The following is a 17,085-nucleotide window of genomic DNA, read 5'->3' as shown; positions in this document are numbered from 1 at the left end:
ATCCCTCGGAAATGAAAGCTTTCAAAATTCTTACATTACTTGTACTAAAAATGCTGGTTTATTATTATTTTTTTTAAACCCAAATGCTAGGTTCAGCCTGTTGAGTCATTTTATTGGGTTGTTTTACTTTTACCCAGGTGCTGGGTAGTTTTTTTGCACTCTAAAAAAAGCTGTTTTTTTTTTTTAAACCCAAATGCTGAGATCAGCTACTTAATTTTATTAGGTTATTTTTTACTTTTTCTTACCCAGGCGCGGGATAGTTTTTTCTTGTAACTTTGTCATTGTCATTTTTACTGTCAATACAACTGATGAGTACAACTACTAGCCTTCTACAAACGCAACATGCACCAGATCTATACTCAAAGCAGACAATGTGTCAGCGTGACCATGGAAGTTTCACTTCCCACCAAACTAATGCATGACCAGGGCTGAAACATGACATGACTTCGGTTATATCTAACAAAGTTTCTGTGTACTCCACTGACTACAAAAGGAGCTCTACAGTTCAAGTGCACCACTGCTGCAGCTGAAATGAAAAAGAAAAAAAGCAAATCAAATGAAAAACCTTTGATAAGTTAATTGACCAAGCACCCTGTCTGACCCAGCGAAAAACAACCAAGCCAATAAAATTCAACAAGCTGGGTCAAAACAACCCAGCATGTGTTCTGTCCAATTTTTACCCAGCACTGGGTTGCCAAATAACCCAGAAATGGTTGGTTTTAACCCATTATTAACTCATAAGTGCTGATATCACACACCTTCACATATGGAGGAGCAAATGAAGAAAGGTACCATCGGACCTCCTCTCCATGATTCTCCACCTCCAGGAAACATTCTGCATAAAGAAAAAAAAAAAAAAAAAAAAAAAAAACAACAGTTTTCACATTATATTTCAATAGGCCAAGTTTTTTTAATTATTATTTTTTTTTAAGAATTCTATTGACCCTTCGAAAAAAAAACTCGCCCTCCTTAGTTACTGTTGCTATGTCTGATAAACAATGCCGCTCTAACGCTACACATCACGTTCTCACACAGTGAAAAATACATCTCAGAGCAAAGAGGATACTGACAACACGTCGTCAGACAAGACAGAGCAGGTTACTTCCGGTATGAAACAAGGTCTTAGCTTTAAAATGTTGTCATTTAAGAAATTCAAACAATAAATACTATTTTGTGGCTTTTTAATGTGTTGTGACAGATCAGGGTGTTGCCTTATTAGATCAATGACATGTAAACCTATCGTTTTTTTTTTTTTTTCTTTTTTACTTAAAAGCACGAAAAAACATGAATGAACATCTGAACTAGGGCTGTCACTAGCGATTATTTTGGTTATCTGTCGATTATTCTGACGATTAATCAAGTAATCTGATAATTGTAATTAATCTTTTTGTAGCAATAAAAATAGACCTAAGTGAACAACATCCTTAAAATGCATGTATATTAACTCCACACATGTAAATAAGAGTTTGTGTAGCCGCGTTTACTTTAAACAGATCCACTCTGAGATGCACGCACGCAACCCACAACCATGTAAATAATTAAAGCGCATATATTAAACCTGCATTGCATATATTTAATCACAGTGTTTGTGAATTCTTAATAGCATTATATTTATGATTTTGAACGGGTTTAATGTGTAATGAATAAAGTAATGAAAGTGATTGCGATAATGATGGCAGATCAGATGACAGGTTCTATACGTACCTGACGACTCTCCAGAGGCAGTGGGAGGGAAAACCAGTGTTCGATTCTTGATCTCAACTTGTGGCTGGTTGATGCTGCTCTGAGGTTTCTGTCCTGGTACGGTAGGAGTCTCAGCCTGAGGGGGCAGTTGGCACAAAGAACGGTCCATGGCACAGCTAGTGGCAGAGACATCCATTGCCAGATCCTGCCGGATCTGAACTTTAATGGACTGTAGAGGGAAAAAAAAAAAAAAAAAAAAAAGACATAAGATGGACGTTACAGTGAAAGCAACATAATGATATTTAATTTCCACCTATTGTCTTTCTTCATGTTGTACAGAAGAATTTTAAAAGTATTAAAAACTGGAATGCACTGTGCCAAATGCAGGTTCATTACTCTAAATTAAACAGTATGTCAGGAACTTGAAACAACCCTAGAAAACCTCCACATTTCCTCTTCAGTCATACATAAAACAAGGATCTGCAGGAAATGAGTACCTTCTGTTGATTATCACACTGTACATAAATCTGTCCACTCCAGGGCAGCATGGAGGATTTGGTTGCCAGAGAAGGATTGGGACTGATTAGAATTTGCAAGTGGCTCCTACAAAAAAAAAAAAAAAAGTGGCTACAGATTATTCTGTTAAAATGCCAAACATTTATTTAAACACGTATGTACTTAAAAAGCAAGAACAAAATTTTAAGTCATTGATTTTCCTGGTATTTGTTTATATGCGAGTTTCGTACTGAGGTTCAATGACTCCGTGCTGTGGGGTGATGGTAAGGCAGTGAGCAGGCCAGGACAGCTCAAAGCTCAGCTCTCTGTTTGAGCGGTTCAGTATCTGCACATGCCTGGTGTCAGCAGCACTGTCTGCAAATAAACCAGTGGAAGATAACATTTGAAGGGGACGCATTCTCTTGCTAAGTGCATTTACTTTGAGTCAAACAGTTACTATTAACAACATTTATTAAACCACCTAAGGTCATTTTCATCATCACATTCTTACTAATAGTGGGTGCTGTGAGAACTAGCTGCTCTGGCTTGATGCTCCAGGTGTTTTCTAGGTTCAGCTCTGTTTGTTTCAGCACAGGTTCTGATGGACTTAATGGAGGACCTTTGACTGGTAGCACGTCCAGGGAAACATTACTGATGTAGCGGCCTGATGACCCCAAACCGCTGCATGGAGAACTACACATTAACTTAATCAGTACTGTGAATTCTGAAAGCATTCATTTATGTTTAGTATGTCATTCATTGAGGATGTCTACCTGTCTGATTCACAAGTGTGCCGTTGGGAAGGTCTGACAGATTCCATATGGTCACTCTCTCCAGAGTCTGACATTTCCATAGTGCCAAATAGTGAAAGCATCACTTTGCTCATGTTGCCGTAGAAAATCTGAGCTTCATTCGGCCTTTGAGGCAGATCATAGGCTGAAAATAAATGAAGCCACCATCACAACCAGGGTCAGAATAATTGATTAAAAAAAAAGTTGAGTAAATCCTTGTCATCTTACCCTCCTGAACCTGCTCCTCTCCAAGGAACATTTCATCAAAGGGGATACCTTTTAATAAGCTGTTCTCAGACAGTACTTTATTCCCTGCTTCTGGTTTGATTTGTAATAACCTAGAAAAGGGATTAAAACAAAAAACAAAATTACAAAACATGCTTTCAAATCACAGAGTGTGTACAAATCGAATGAAGTTCCCTTTCACAGATCAAGTTCACATTTGATAAGGATATCAGGGAGGTTATATCCTAAGCTGGAAAGCACGAATCATATACTAGTGATTATATTTAACTTCCAAAAATGTCTACAGTGAACTACGCATGATTCTAAGGCATCCTACTGTGCTCGGTTGAAAAGATAGAGGGTTCATAGAAAGTACACATTTTTTATTTGGTTAGTTTTTAAAAAAAATGAGTAATCGTTCACCCAAAAACCAAAATTACCCCATGATTTACTTACCCTCAAGCCATCTTAGGTGTATATGACGTTCTTCTTTCAGACAAATACAGTCTGAGTTGTATTAAAAAAAATATTCTGGCTCTTTTGAGCTTTATAATAGCAGTGAATGGCTGTTGAGATTTTGAAGCCCAATAAAGTGCATTCAAACATCATAAAAAGTATGTCACACAGCTCCGGTTAACAATGGCCTTCCTTAAGCGAACTGATGTGTTTGTGTCAGAAAAATATCCATATTTAAAATGCTATGAACCATAATATGGAACAGCCGCTGGAACACTCTCTTGTGAACGCGTGTGTGACAGTTAGTGGAAGCTAGCGATTATGATTCATAACGTTTATAAAGCATAACTCCAATGGTATTTGTCTGAAATAAAAATGACATATGCCTAGGATGGCTTGAGGGTGAGCAAATCATGGGGTGATTTTCATTTTTAAGTGTACGATCCCTTTAACTGCAAAAGTACAAAAATGACTCAAATGTGTCTATTTTTGATTTAGACATCAATTTGGAGATCTTTTATTGATTTTATTTTTTTTAAATAAAACATTCTCAGACATTATATAAAATAAGGGAACCCTGGACTTGCATGACTTAATATAACTTAAATGAGGTCTCATACTGAAATAATAGTAGAAAACCCAATAAAGATTTACGTTATTTAAAAATCCACATTGTTTTTTTTTATTTCAATGGCGTCAAATGGTTGCTCTCTGTGAGCAACTGGCACTACCTGTTGCTATTTACACAACACAAACAGCATAAAACAATGCCACTGAACTGAACAAAACGTGCATATTTTGGCCTGTACTAATCAGCCGGACCAGGAAAAACATTTGAAGTACTACAGACTGCCAAAAGTTGGGCTAATATTTTAATACTGCTCGTACGCATCTTAACCCCCTTTTACCGTTAGTTTGTCAAAATATTGCACCCTTTCCTGCTTACTAGGTCATTCTCTATGATTTAGCAGCTTCCACACGTTTTTTCCATGGTTTAGACAGCATGAATTAGCAGAACAACGTATTCAGTAGTACATTAATCGTGCAATCCATGCTGTTGTTTGCATTCAAGTATCGCCAATATGGCTGACATAAATCATGACGCAAGTGCAAATCCTCTATACCCTGTAAAACACGGAAAATGAAAATACTGATACGATGCCACATTGTGTGGCTTTTGGTTGTAATTTTCAGTCAAAGGGCAACAAGAAAAGTAATGCAAGTTACCACTTTCCTAGCAAGAAAAGAACAGGAAGATGCCTGTGGACGAATAAAACTTTCTGAAGACCCACATCTTTGTTTTCTACACTTTAGCCCTGATGCCTTTGAGGCTTTTAGTTAGAGGTCGACCGATACTGGATTTTACCGATACCGATAACTAGGTTGGACCACACTGGCTGATACCGATTAATTGACCGATAGTTTTTAAAATGGATACTGAACGGAAAAAATAAATAGTGCTCTACAATTAAAAAAAAAAAAAAAAAAAGTAGCCTACTGAACCATACTTTGTAAATTAATAAAAAAAATATTATGATTAATTATATATTGATCATTATTGTTAGTTAATTGTTCATTAATATTAACAAAAACAACTAACATTTTTTTAATATATCAGTAAATATTGAAATTAACACACTTAAGGAAAAATACTTCTATTCTACAGCTTTTTATCAATCTTAATGTTACAAATGGACTCGTATTGTAAAGTGTTACCATTACATCAACAATCAAGCTAAAGATGGCCATCTTTAAATATCTATACAAGGTACACAGTATTGAAACTGCATACATATGGATATTGTGTACTTTCACAATTTAACTGCTTCTATTCTAGAACATTTGTGGTTATCTAATTTAAATATTAAAATAATTAGTCACACAATGGGTAAAAGTGCAGCGCCATCTAGAAGAACTCGCAGCTATCCGGTATCACACACACTGGACGCGTCGCATTCAGTTCAAGCGGCGGTCTACAAGACTGTATTTGATCACCAAACGGGCAAAAGTATACTGCTGTCTTTCCTCCACTAATGCAGCATCTAGTCAACAAATTCATCACTTAGTAATGACATGAAAACATGCACTACAGTATACTGTACACACCGTTTCGTTGTCAACGTTTTAAATCCGCCTTTGAAGTGTCCCGCTCTGTGCAGCGTGCAGTGTCACATGTCTAAACAAACGGCACGTGCTGTCAGTGATTTCCGCCACCAGAGGCTGCTCCCGTGCTGTATAACAAAGACTATAGGGACTTTGTTGTATAATGAGGAATTTCTGAGCCGCTCCAGCAACGGACCCGACCCGATACATCGGTCGACCTCTACTTTTAGTAGATCACTGCTACTAAAAGAGCTTACAAACTGCAGAGACAAGAAACGCTAGATGCCATCCTGGAAGGATGTAAACGTCGATGCTTGTCATGACGATGCTCACTCAATATCTGGTGAAAGTTTAGACTCCTTGTGCAGAAAAAAACAATGGTATGGCAGTTGGTTGAATCCTACACTTATATCCATCGCCACCTGTAAGCCCTTTCAGTAGATGTGGTCACTGTATCAGTATTTTATTTTTTGAGTTGTGTTATGGTAAATAGGGCAACAGGTAGTGCCAGTAGCTCACAGAGTAGAACCATTTGATGTCATTTAAAATATTGGTGCCCCCCCATAGTCCAAAATAAGCATAAAACAGTTGTTTTGTTTCAATCTTTCAGGGGTTTTGTTCTACATATTTCAGTAAGATACATAATGTGTGTTATATTAAGTCTTACAAGGCTTAACACCGAGGGTTCCCTTTAATAGACTTTGGTTGAGAAACGTAAAATGTAATAAATACTACTTTAAAAGGTTTCTAAAATGTTCCTCATTTAAGCTGAGCATTCAAGTCAAAAGAGAACTTACTTCCTGAACTGTTGTCGAGAGACCTCATCCCCACAGAAAAGGCAGACAGTGGCAAGAAGAGCTGCACCCGACTGACACAGAGCCTGCTCTCTGCGTGAAGCCTTCATTGCTATTGTGATCACCTGTAGAAACAGCACTGATAAATCTTCCAAGCAAATACAGGCATTTAAAAAAAATAAATAAATAAATAAAAATTAAATAAATTCACACAACATGCACATGGCTCACCTCCTGTGTTCGCTCTTTCAGGACAAACTGTGAAGGGGACAAGCTAATAATAGTCGAATCCATGACAGTTCGATTCTGAAGACTGCTGTAGGGTACCGCTTTCACGAAGGCAGCACGTGAACCTGTGTTCCGCACGCACACACAGAGCTTACTGACACGGCCGGCCTGTACTCCACTCAGCGTGGCCACATATCCTTCAGAGCGCTTCCTCAGCTCCTCCAGGATTACATTACTCGTGCCACCATAGCCTGAAAGAGGGATCTGAGAACACCACGCTAAAAATGTAACTCCACTTAAGTTATAACAATATTACTGTTTATGAGAGATTATTTAAAAAAAAAAAAAAAAAACAAACCAAACCAAAAAAAAAAAAAAAAAAAAAAAAAAAAAAAAAACCACACAACTCACAGTGAATTTGACCCCAGGCTGGGAGGCACGTGCAGCAGACTGCTTGATCTCCAGTTTGGCTAGCATGGAGGCAACACGGGTGGGAGCAAAGAGCAGATGAACAGTCACATCCTCTTTAGGTTTGATTGACAGCTCTCTGTTACGTGTCAGTCGCTCATCCGGGCCGAATGAGCTCTGCAGCTGCAGGGTTGAGAGACACAGAAATAAACAAGTGGGAGGAAAAAAAAAACAAAAACGGATAGACAGATGTGAATATGGCCAATGGTTAAACAAAACCAATGAGTTGGTTGGCTGGTTAATCTGGGCCAATTAGCACCTGCTCATAAATGGCAAAGTACTACTGTACTATATAAAACCAAGTACTTCACAACAAACAATTTTAAAGGATTACTCCACTTCCAGAATGAAACATTCCTTATAATTTACTCACCCCCATTCAAGATATTCATGCCTTTCTTTCAGTCACAAAGAAATTAAGTTTGAGGAAAACATTCCAGGATTTTTCTCCATATAGTGGACTTCAATGGGACTCAACAGATTGAATGCAGCTTCAAAGGGCTCTAAATGATCCCAGCTGAGGAATAAGGGTCTTATCTAGTGAAACGATCAGTCAATTTCGTACATTAATATTTATGCACTTTTTAACCACAAATGCTCGTCTTGTCTAGCTCTGCACTGCACATGCATTCTCTGTGCACTCCCGTTCAACGCAGATAGGGTATGTCGAAAAACTCCCATCTCATTTTCTCCTCCAACTTCAAAATAGTCCCACATCACTGCTTTAACTTTTTTGTAAAGGGTGTTAGATCTTCTTTGCATGTTCGCTTTGTAAACACTGGGTCAGTACTTTTGCAGCGATGTAAGAAAATGAGATGAGTTTTGACATACCCTAACTGTATTGACCCGGATTACACAGAGTACGGCAGTACTGTATGGCAGAGCTAGACAAGACCAGCATTTCAGGTTAAAAAGGTAATAAATTGTAAGGGTTTTTTTGTTTCGTTTTGTTTTTTTTTAAAAAATGACTGTTTTGCTAGATAAGACCCTTATTCCTCGGCTGGGATCATTTAGAGCCCTTTGAATAGGCATTGAAACTGCATTTTTAACCTTTAACCATTGAAGTCCACTATACTGAGAAAAATCCTGGAACGTTTTCCTCAGAAAACTTAATTTCTTTGCGACTGAAGAAAGAAAGAAAGACAGACGTGAACATCTTGGATGACATGGGGGTGAGTAATTTAATTAGGAAATTTTATTTTAAAAGTGGAGTAGTCTTTTAAAAAACGACAGAAAAACTTTTAACTTCTTTGCCGAAATACAAGCTCTGTGATTCACCATTTGAAAACAAAGGGAAAAAAAAAAAAAAAAAAAAAAAAAAAAAAAAAAAACTGCAGAGAGACCTCCTTTTCTGTTGGAGGAAAAAAAAAAAAAGAAGAAAAAAAAAAAAAAAAAAACAGGAAACAATACTTTTTGTGAGAAAATTGTTCCTCCAATTTCATATTTTTTTTTTCCCCCATCACAAGGTTCTTTTAGGAGCTCCGTATATTATAGAACTCCATGTCTAAGTTCATTTCTCACTGAGTTGGCTTACCTGGAAACAGTCTTGGTCTTGACCCCTGATGAGCAGTCTGAGCTGCTGTGATGTAGTAGGTGAATTGTTCCTTAAGACCAGCTTCTGTTGCCTACGAACACAAAAGCAATTTACATCCAATTCACTTTTATGAATAGTTTCTGGCAGTTTCTATGGCTATGTATACTCACACTGCTCTGCCCAGTGTAACCCCTCCCCATGCCATGAACTGTTTGTTTGAGAGGATAGGTGGAACCTCAGCCTGTGATAATACAGCAGGTGGAGATACTACTTTTCCAGAAACTCCCTGGACCATCTCTCCTTTCAGCATCACCTCATACTGAGGTCCGCTGGGTAGAACAAGAATCGTCAACATGCTGAGAAAAGAAAAAATAATATTACTTGAAAAGCACAACAATAAGCAGCAACAAGTATATTTCAGAAATACACTTCCCTCCTAAATAGTCAAACTAGATTTCATTCAATCTGAACTGCACAGCAATTAATATTAGTAAAAAAATAACCTCAGACAACAGGCTTACTAAGAACAGTGCCTACTGAATCAATGTATACGAGAAAAAACATGCCTCTCCCTAAATTTCTGTGCATCCTGGGCAGAAAAGGAGACCACCACGCCTTGCTCCTCTCCAGCTTTCAGAGTCAGTTCTTCCGGCCTCACAGTGAAGCAGCTGTCCCCATCAGTACTCTGAAAAACAGTCAAAAAGACAAGAAGTGAATCCACAGTAACGGCTAAGCTACGTTAGGTAGATTTAACACTCTGGTGCTGATGCAACAGACTTTAAAGGACATTCTATGGTATATACAGCATTTTGTCAATTTATGAAACATTTAAGCGTGTTAAAAAGTAAAGCTCATTATCAAGTACCTTTAGTCTGAGCAGAACATCAATGTTGCCCGCATTCTTTAAGGGAAGAGTCTGCTTGGCTGTCTGCCCCAAAGAAGCCTGAAGACACACCGTCTAGACAGATATTCATGTAGTGAATACGTGACATCAAGCAAGTAAATAAACTAATAAAAAAAGTCTCTTATAGTAGTATCTCTTAAGTGTCTCTTATAGAGAATGTTTTATCCATTACCTGTAGGTCTTTGGGTGCATGCACTCTAGGGGTGCCTGATCTTGCCCTCAGGACTACACTCTGAATCACATGACTAGGGCCTGGACTGTCCACCTCAATATCCACCCGTGCACTGTATTCATCAGCTGGCCCCAACTCGCCTGCATTGAAAGAATACAGCTCCTCATGATAAGTCTGTGATCCATTTTACTGTATACAGGGCAGGGTTATTATAGTTTTATAGTATTTTACATGCTAGGTTTACATGCTAGGTTTACATGCATACCCGAACTTGAAATGTACTTCGGAGGTGCACTGAAATGAACCCACACCAAGAAGCTTTCTTGATTCTAAGAAAAGAATAAAAGTGCATTTAAACAGTGAAAATGTATTTAAACAGCCATCAAACCATAAAGTAGTTTAATGAGATATTCACCTCTGCATAGCTGGCATGCAGCACATGGTTTATGACTGATGAAGTTGAAAGCGAGGTCAGGTTTGAGCCGGTATGAAGGGATCCGTCTGTGGTCATGGCAACTGGGCTCTTAGAGAAGCCGAAACAATGCCATGCTGATGCATTCTGTGAGAGACAAACCTTTGTTCTTGAATTATTCAATGGCATGTTGAACAAAGTCAGTTAGAAGTCTCATAGACAAAAGTACAAAAGTACATCATACATATCTAGGGTTTAATAAGCGTTTCAAAACCAAATGCTGACAGATTTCACTGACCGCACTGATAACCAGCCGAACAGGCACGGTAGCATGAGTCCTGTTGACAAGTTTGAGTGGCAAGGCCTTGGTACTTCCCCCCCGGAAGGTCCCCGAAGTCCAGACAACCGGTCTTTCCAACGTCAACCTTTTTATTAAAGAGAAAGAAAGAATTTTTTAGGTTTGCACATTTTACATTGATTAAATAGAACTTAAAACAGACAAATTTCAAGGGTCTAACATCCATACTATTAATCCTGTGAAGAAAATGAAAAAAAATGACATGTTATTTTATTGCTCTGAAACTGAAAACAAGGACAAACGAATCTCTAACCTCGATCACAGGGTTCTCAGCAACAGCGACCAGCACCACTTTCTTAGCAAAGACTTCTGCATGCGCCACAGTCTCGGACTCTGCAGATGCAGGCCAGGATGACACACTGAGCGTATACTGATACAGTCCAGCCCTTGGTGCTATAAACAAAACCTTCTGTTCTTCTGTACATTTAGGACCAATTATGGTCTTATTCTTTACTATCAGCCACTGGAATGGGAGAGACTCCACCTGTGAGGAAATCGCATGATTACATAAAACTTTTATACCACATATAAAAGTTTACTGAACGCACAAGATATGTCTCCATAAGACCAATGGTTATCCAACTTCCTTTGTTTTACCTTAAATCATTTTAATTCATCTTAAAGCGGCTTTCACACCGAATGCGAGTTCAAAATTGAACTATTCTGAACTTTGAGCGTGGTGTGCGTGCCAGTGGTGTGCTCCACTGCGCGTTCTTTGGTCAACACAGCAACAAACCATCCTTGCACGGCACAAGCCATTGAAATGAATGAATTTACAAATAATTTACTCACCCCCTTGTCATCTAAGATGTTCTTATCTTTCTTTCTACAGTGGTAAAGAAATATTTGTTTTTTATTATTATTTTTTTTTTTTTGAGGAAAACATTTCAGCATTTTTCTCCATATAATGGACTGCTATGGTGCCCCGATTTTGAACTTCCAAAATGCAGTTTAAATGCGGCTTCAAATGATCAGGAAAAAAGGTCTTATTTTGCGAAACGATCGGTTATTTCCATTTAAAAAAAAAAAAAAACACAATTTATATACTTTTTAATGCCAAACGCTCGTCTCGTCTTACTCTGCATGGACTGTTATTGTTCCGGGTCATGACAGTTAGGGTATGTCGAAAAAGTCCCATCTCACGTTCTCTCTCAACTTCGAAATCATCCTAGATTGCTGTTTTACCTTTTTTGTTAAGGGTGTTTGATCTTTGCATGTTCACGTTCCAAAGACTGTGTCAGTACTTCAGCAGCAATGTAGGATCATTTTGAAATCATTTTTGAAGTTGAGGGAAAATACGATTGGAGTTTTTCGACATACCCTAACTGTCTTGAGCCAGAATACACAGAGTTCAAGGACTGCAAGGCAAGACGAGTGTTTGAGATTAGAAAGTATTTAAATTGTATTTTTTTAAAATGAAAATAACCGCTCGTTTCGCTAGATAACTTCCTCGGTTGGGATTGTTTACAACCGCATTTGGGATCGTTTGAAGCTGCATTTAAACTGCATTTTGGAAGTTTCAAATCGGGGCAACCATATCAGTCCATTATATGAAGAAAAATGCAGAAATGTTTCCCTCAAAAAACAACTTCTTTACGACTGAAGAAAGACAGACATGAACATCTTGGATGACAAGGGGATGAGTACATTATGTGTGAATCTTTGTTTTGGAAGTGGACTTCTCCTTTAAGGAAGTGTGCTACAGGTCGCCTAATGTGCCTTAGCCAGACTGTTAAAAACTATTGATCTAGACTACATTTCACAGATTTTCTAACCTTCTCCCCATCAATGGACAGGCTTGTGATGGAGATAGAAACTTGCTGCCAGCGCTCAGAGGGGTTGAAGATGTTGAGGGACGTCTGTGAGGCAATTCCCACACAGCAAGAACTGGGAAATTTCAGCTCATTTGGAACCATCACTTGAGCTGAAGAAAAACACATTTTTTTCCTATAACAAATTCCTTCATAACACCAATTTATTTTACAATAATATAATAATGTATAATGGCTTAATATAATGTAAATGATGTCTCTTACTGAAATGTGGGATCCTGGACAACAAAACCAGTCATAAGGGCCATTTTTTTTTAAAACTGAGATTTATACATCATCTGAATAAAGCTGAATAAATAAACTTTTCACTGATGCAAGTTTGCTGGATTGGACAATATTTGGCCGAGATACAACTACGTAAAAATCTGGAATCTGAGGGTGCAAAAAATAAAAAATAAATAAATAAAATAATATTGAGAAAAATCATCTTTAAAGTTGTCCAAATGAAGTACTTAGCAATTTTAGCATGTTACTAATCCAAAATTTAAGCTTATATATATTTACGGTAGGAAATTCACAAAATATCTTCATAGAACATGATCTTTACTTAATATCATAATGATTTTCAGCATGAAAGAAAAATTGATCATTTTGACCCATACAATGTATTTTTGGCTATTGCTACAAATAAACCTGTGCTCCTTAAGACTGGTTTAGTTGTCCAGGGTCACATATGAAGTAGCGTCATTGTTTCAATTATATCAAATGGTTGCACTCAGTGAGCTACTGGCGCTACCTGTCGCTTTTTAAAAAAAAATAAATAAATAAATTACAAAAAAATAAAAATAAAAGCAGCAACCGAACTCAATATACCTTTCATAAAATAAAATACTGATATGATGCCAAATCATGTGGCTTTTGGTTGTAATTTTCAGTCGAAAGCCACAAAGAGAAGCAATGTACGTTTTACTGCTTTCCTAGTGATAAGAGGGGAAAAGAATGGGAAGATGCCTGTGGACAAATAAAACTTCCTAAAGACCTGTCTTTATTCTCTCCACTTTAGCCCTGATGCCTTTGAGGTTTTTAGTAGACCACAGCGACTGAAAGCTGCCATCCTTGCAGGATGCAAACATGCCGACACTTGTCATTAGGCCGCAGCCACTAAAGGAGTTTCTCAGTGCGGATTCACTCAATATCCGGGGACGTTTAGATTTCTTGTGGGGGAAAAAAAAAAATAAAATAAAAAAAAATAACGATGGTTATAAGCCAACACTTATATCCATCGCCACCTGTAAGTTCTTTCAGTAGCTATGGTCATCATATCAGTATTTTATTTACCAAGTTGTGCATTTCAAGTTGTACAGACCAATTATTTGTTTGTAAACATTCGGGATGCGCGTGCATCATGGTTGCAGAAAACCCAGGAGAGATAGCCTTTACGGCTAGAGAATTACACGCATATGGTACAAAACAGTTAGATTTAAAAAGAAAATTTGAAGAAAGGTAAAAAGAAAAGAAAGGTAAATTTGATTTTATAATTCAAAATTCTGACTTTATTCTCAAATTCTGAGATTATATCTCACAGTTCTAATAAGGAAAAAAACAACTCGTCATTCTCAGAATAGTTTATCCCACACTTCTGGCTTTTTCCCCCCTCACAACTCACTATTTGTTTTAGTTAAATCGAGTTATAAAGTCCAAAATTAGGAGATATAAACCTGCATTTGTGAGAAACAAAAAGGCAGAATTGTGAGATAAATAAATGTTATGTAAAAATGTTCATAGTAATAGTTTTAAATAATATTTCATGTTGTAACAGTAGGGATAATACAATACATCCCCTATGAACAGCATATGTGAATATTATGTAGACCTATTGTTTGAATCCAATTTATGCGTTAAAAGTAGAGCAATCATAGCAGTTTTCATCCATAGTACGTCTGTTTAAACATCTGTGTTTAGTTTTAAATGCCGTCTTTGAGGACAGTATTCTATAAAAATTATTTGCATTTTGACATCAAATGGCACAAAAACATTTTTTTTCTTATTCCATTAATTTTTTTCGATCATCTCCACTTGTTACCAGTGTTTTTCTGCTACAACCATGCACGCGCAGCTGCAAGTGACGTAACTGTGACATCTACTCCAAAATGGTCTATTGCTGTAAAAATAGGTAGCACTTATAAACAGGTAGCACCAGTAACTTACAGAATGCAACCATTTCAAGTAAATCAAAATAATGGCACCCCCCATAATCCAAAATATGTATACAACAATGTGGATTCTTTAAAGAACAAATGGGTTTTCTACTACATAGGGACATAAATTTATGTTATATTAAGCCATACAAGTTAATACACAGGGTTCCCCTTAAAACAAATCAATTTTTTTTTTTCACTCACTTCTAAGGTCTGCAAGATCCCGTGAAGCCCATGACCCAACATTTGGCTGTCCATAAGTTTTGTTGACTGGATACTGAGGAGGATGTTGTTGACCAGAGTTCAGATAACCAGACTGAAGACTTGTATGCCCAGGTACATGCATATGTCCCATAGATGGGTTTGCAGTAGGCATTGCAGCTGATACTCCATACAAACCAGATGGTCCTCCAATCTGATAGGGGGGGAGCATGCAGAGGCCCCTCTGAGCTCAGGTACTGCTGTGCCAGTTGGGAACTGAAGAGCGAACGCCCGGTTAAGAGATTTGCAAGAGCACCCTGAGAGTTGTAGCTTGGTACTGGTCCATATGTCAAGTCATCCGCGGCGCCAAAACTAGATCCAGACCCCAAAACATGAGGCAACAATTGGTGTGCCTGTTCTGTGGCCGTCCCAGATGGATGCTGACTGTTCAGCTTGCTCGAGTACCCAGAATCTCCTTGAGCGTACAACCTCGGCCCAGGCTCAGACTGCCGGTTGCAATTAGAGAATCCATTTCCATAGTCTTTATGGAAGTCACTTTGGCTGCGTGAGCCCAGTTCAGAGGTCTTTTTGTTCAAGTCTGGAATTTCAGAGATGCAAAGAGGCTCTGGACTCTTTGAAGAACTCGGAACATTTCCATTATCAAACGGCTCCACTGGAGGAGTTGGACTGGCTCTGATTATAGTGGTGCTTAGAGCAATTGAGGCATTTTTCTAGAAAAAAACAACAAGAGAGATTTTACTGTACATTTAAACTATGAAGTAAGTTAGCAGCGTTACTATCTTTCTTTAAGCCACGTACACAATTCGGTTCACCTTTTAGGGCCTAATCACACACTGTACACACATAATTCACTAAAATACAGGCAGTGGCAACCACTTTTACAGAAATTCTTGAATCACAGGGAAAGCAGTCCCAGAGCAGTACAAGCCTTGACTCGTTTGTGTTGCCAGATCTTCCCCCTCCCCCAAAAAAAAAAAAAAAAAAAAAAAAAAAAAAAAAAAAAAAAATCAGCGAACAAGAACAAGCATAATAAACCATAATAAACCGAAAAAAAAAAATATTAATTACTCAATTTTGGTCACAGGGGTTGGGATGATAAAAACTGCATTCCGGGGGTGAGGAGCGGGTTGGGTCCAAGGAGCAAACACGTTCTGGGGGCACCTCAAAAGGACCAAAAGGGCACTTTTGCACTGCCAATTAACACTTTAAAGAGTAAAAAATTGGATGGAACATTCTTTTTTTTCTTTTTTTTAAGTCCATCAGGTTGCTGTACCTGTATTTCTGCTCTGAAATCTGGGTCATTTTTATAAAAAGTAGAAGAATGAATACCTTTTCCCTTGTTAGTAATATTTCAAAATGAACACTAACTGAACTAAAGCAAATTGTGTTTACTTATTTATAATTATTTTGAAAAATCAAATTAATATGTTAGTTTAAAAAATAAAATACATAAGGCTTTTGAGGAACAGCAAGAACTTCACTGCCTACATGGCTAATTGGTTTATACCGCAATCCACATAAAACAAAGTTAAATGCTTACCTTATGGTGATCAGGGGTGGGCATGCAAGTGTTTTCATTAATGGAGAGGTAAGTCAGTCTGCTGAGAGATGGGCTTGAACAATGAGACTGAGGGGAGTCAGGATCTCCAGCAGGACTCCTCTGAGCCTTTCCACTACTAGGGGAACATGGAGACATCTCTCTGTTTTCAAAACACATGGATAAGTGTCAAATCAGGCCATTATTTATCTATGTACTGAACCACAAATATATTAAAAAACATTTTATATAATAACTGACAGTTGCTTAGACCACAAAAAGTCAATGTAATTCTATTAGATATGGAGTTCAGAAACATTTTTTACCCATATCCACTTGGAATGGAGGTCTGGCTTGGACTGGAGTGGGTAAGAGGAGAGGTGGATGGTCTGAAATTACAGTGGGTGACCTCCACAACACCAGGGGCACTGCTCTCAGGCGAGCCTTCAATAAAAAGTAGTAAATTAAATTGAGGTCCCTAATTTTCTAAAGCTTTCATGACCTGAAGATATCATGATTTCAGGCACATTTAAGCACAGACAAGAGATCAGAAAGATGCAGTAAACAAAAACAAAAATGTGCAACAAACTAGGATTGTCAATAAAAGCAAATTATATGATACGCCATTAATAGCAATCAATATGTAATACAAAATACATTGTATTGGTCAAAATGATCGATTTTTCTTTTATGCCAAAAATCATTAGGGTATTAAGTAAAGATCATGTTCCAT

At 37.7% G+C, this 17,085-nt stretch overlaps 1 protein-coding gene across 1 annotated transcript in view; it reads right to left on the bottom strand.

The window, feature by feature from the left end:
* The window catches only part of cep192 (centrosomal protein 192), a 34,609-nt gene that overhangs the window by 5,439 nt on the left and 12,085 nt on the right, over positions 1–17,085 (bottom strand). Inside the window, 25 exon segments of the mRNA XM_051131428.1 lie at positions 759–835; positions 1,705–1,912; positions 2,181–2,286; positions 2,430–2,553; positions 2,690–2,859; positions 2,952–3,114; positions 3,198–3,307; positions 6,551–6,672; positions 6,779–7,039; positions 7,187–7,366; positions 8,778–8,868; positions 8,948–9,133; positions 9,344–9,462; positions 9,643–9,735; positions 9,854–9,993; positions 10,119–10,182; positions 10,269–10,412; positions 10,564–10,647; positions 10,649–10,690; positions 10,877–11,107; positions 12,399–12,547; positions 14,798–15,020; positions 15,022–15,525; positions 16,356–16,515; positions 16,679–16,796. Coding sequence (XP_050987385.1) covers positions 759–835; positions 1,705–1,912; positions 2,181–2,286; positions 2,430–2,553; positions 2,690–2,859; positions 2,952–3,114; positions 3,198–3,307; positions 6,551–6,672; positions 6,779–7,039; positions 7,187–7,366; positions 8,778–8,868; positions 8,948–9,133; positions 9,344–9,462; positions 9,643–9,735; positions 9,854–9,993; positions 10,119–10,182; positions 10,269–10,412; positions 10,564–10,647; positions 10,649–10,690; positions 10,877–11,107; positions 12,399–12,547; positions 14,798–15,020; positions 15,022–15,525; positions 16,356–16,515; positions 16,679–16,796 — 3,869 coding nt within the window.

Source organism: Labeo rohita, chromosome 16 (genome assembly GCF_022985175.1).
Source record: "Labeo rohita strain BAU-BD-2019 chromosome 16, IGBB_LRoh.1.0, whole genome shotgun sequence".
In the NCBI taxonomy this organism is placed as follows: Eukaryota; Metazoa; Chordata; class Actinopteri; order Cypriniformes; family Cyprinidae; genus Labeo; species Labeo rohita.
The sequence above is the reverse complement of the archived record's forward strand: the minus strand, read 5'-3'. Positions and strand labels throughout refer to the sequence as shown.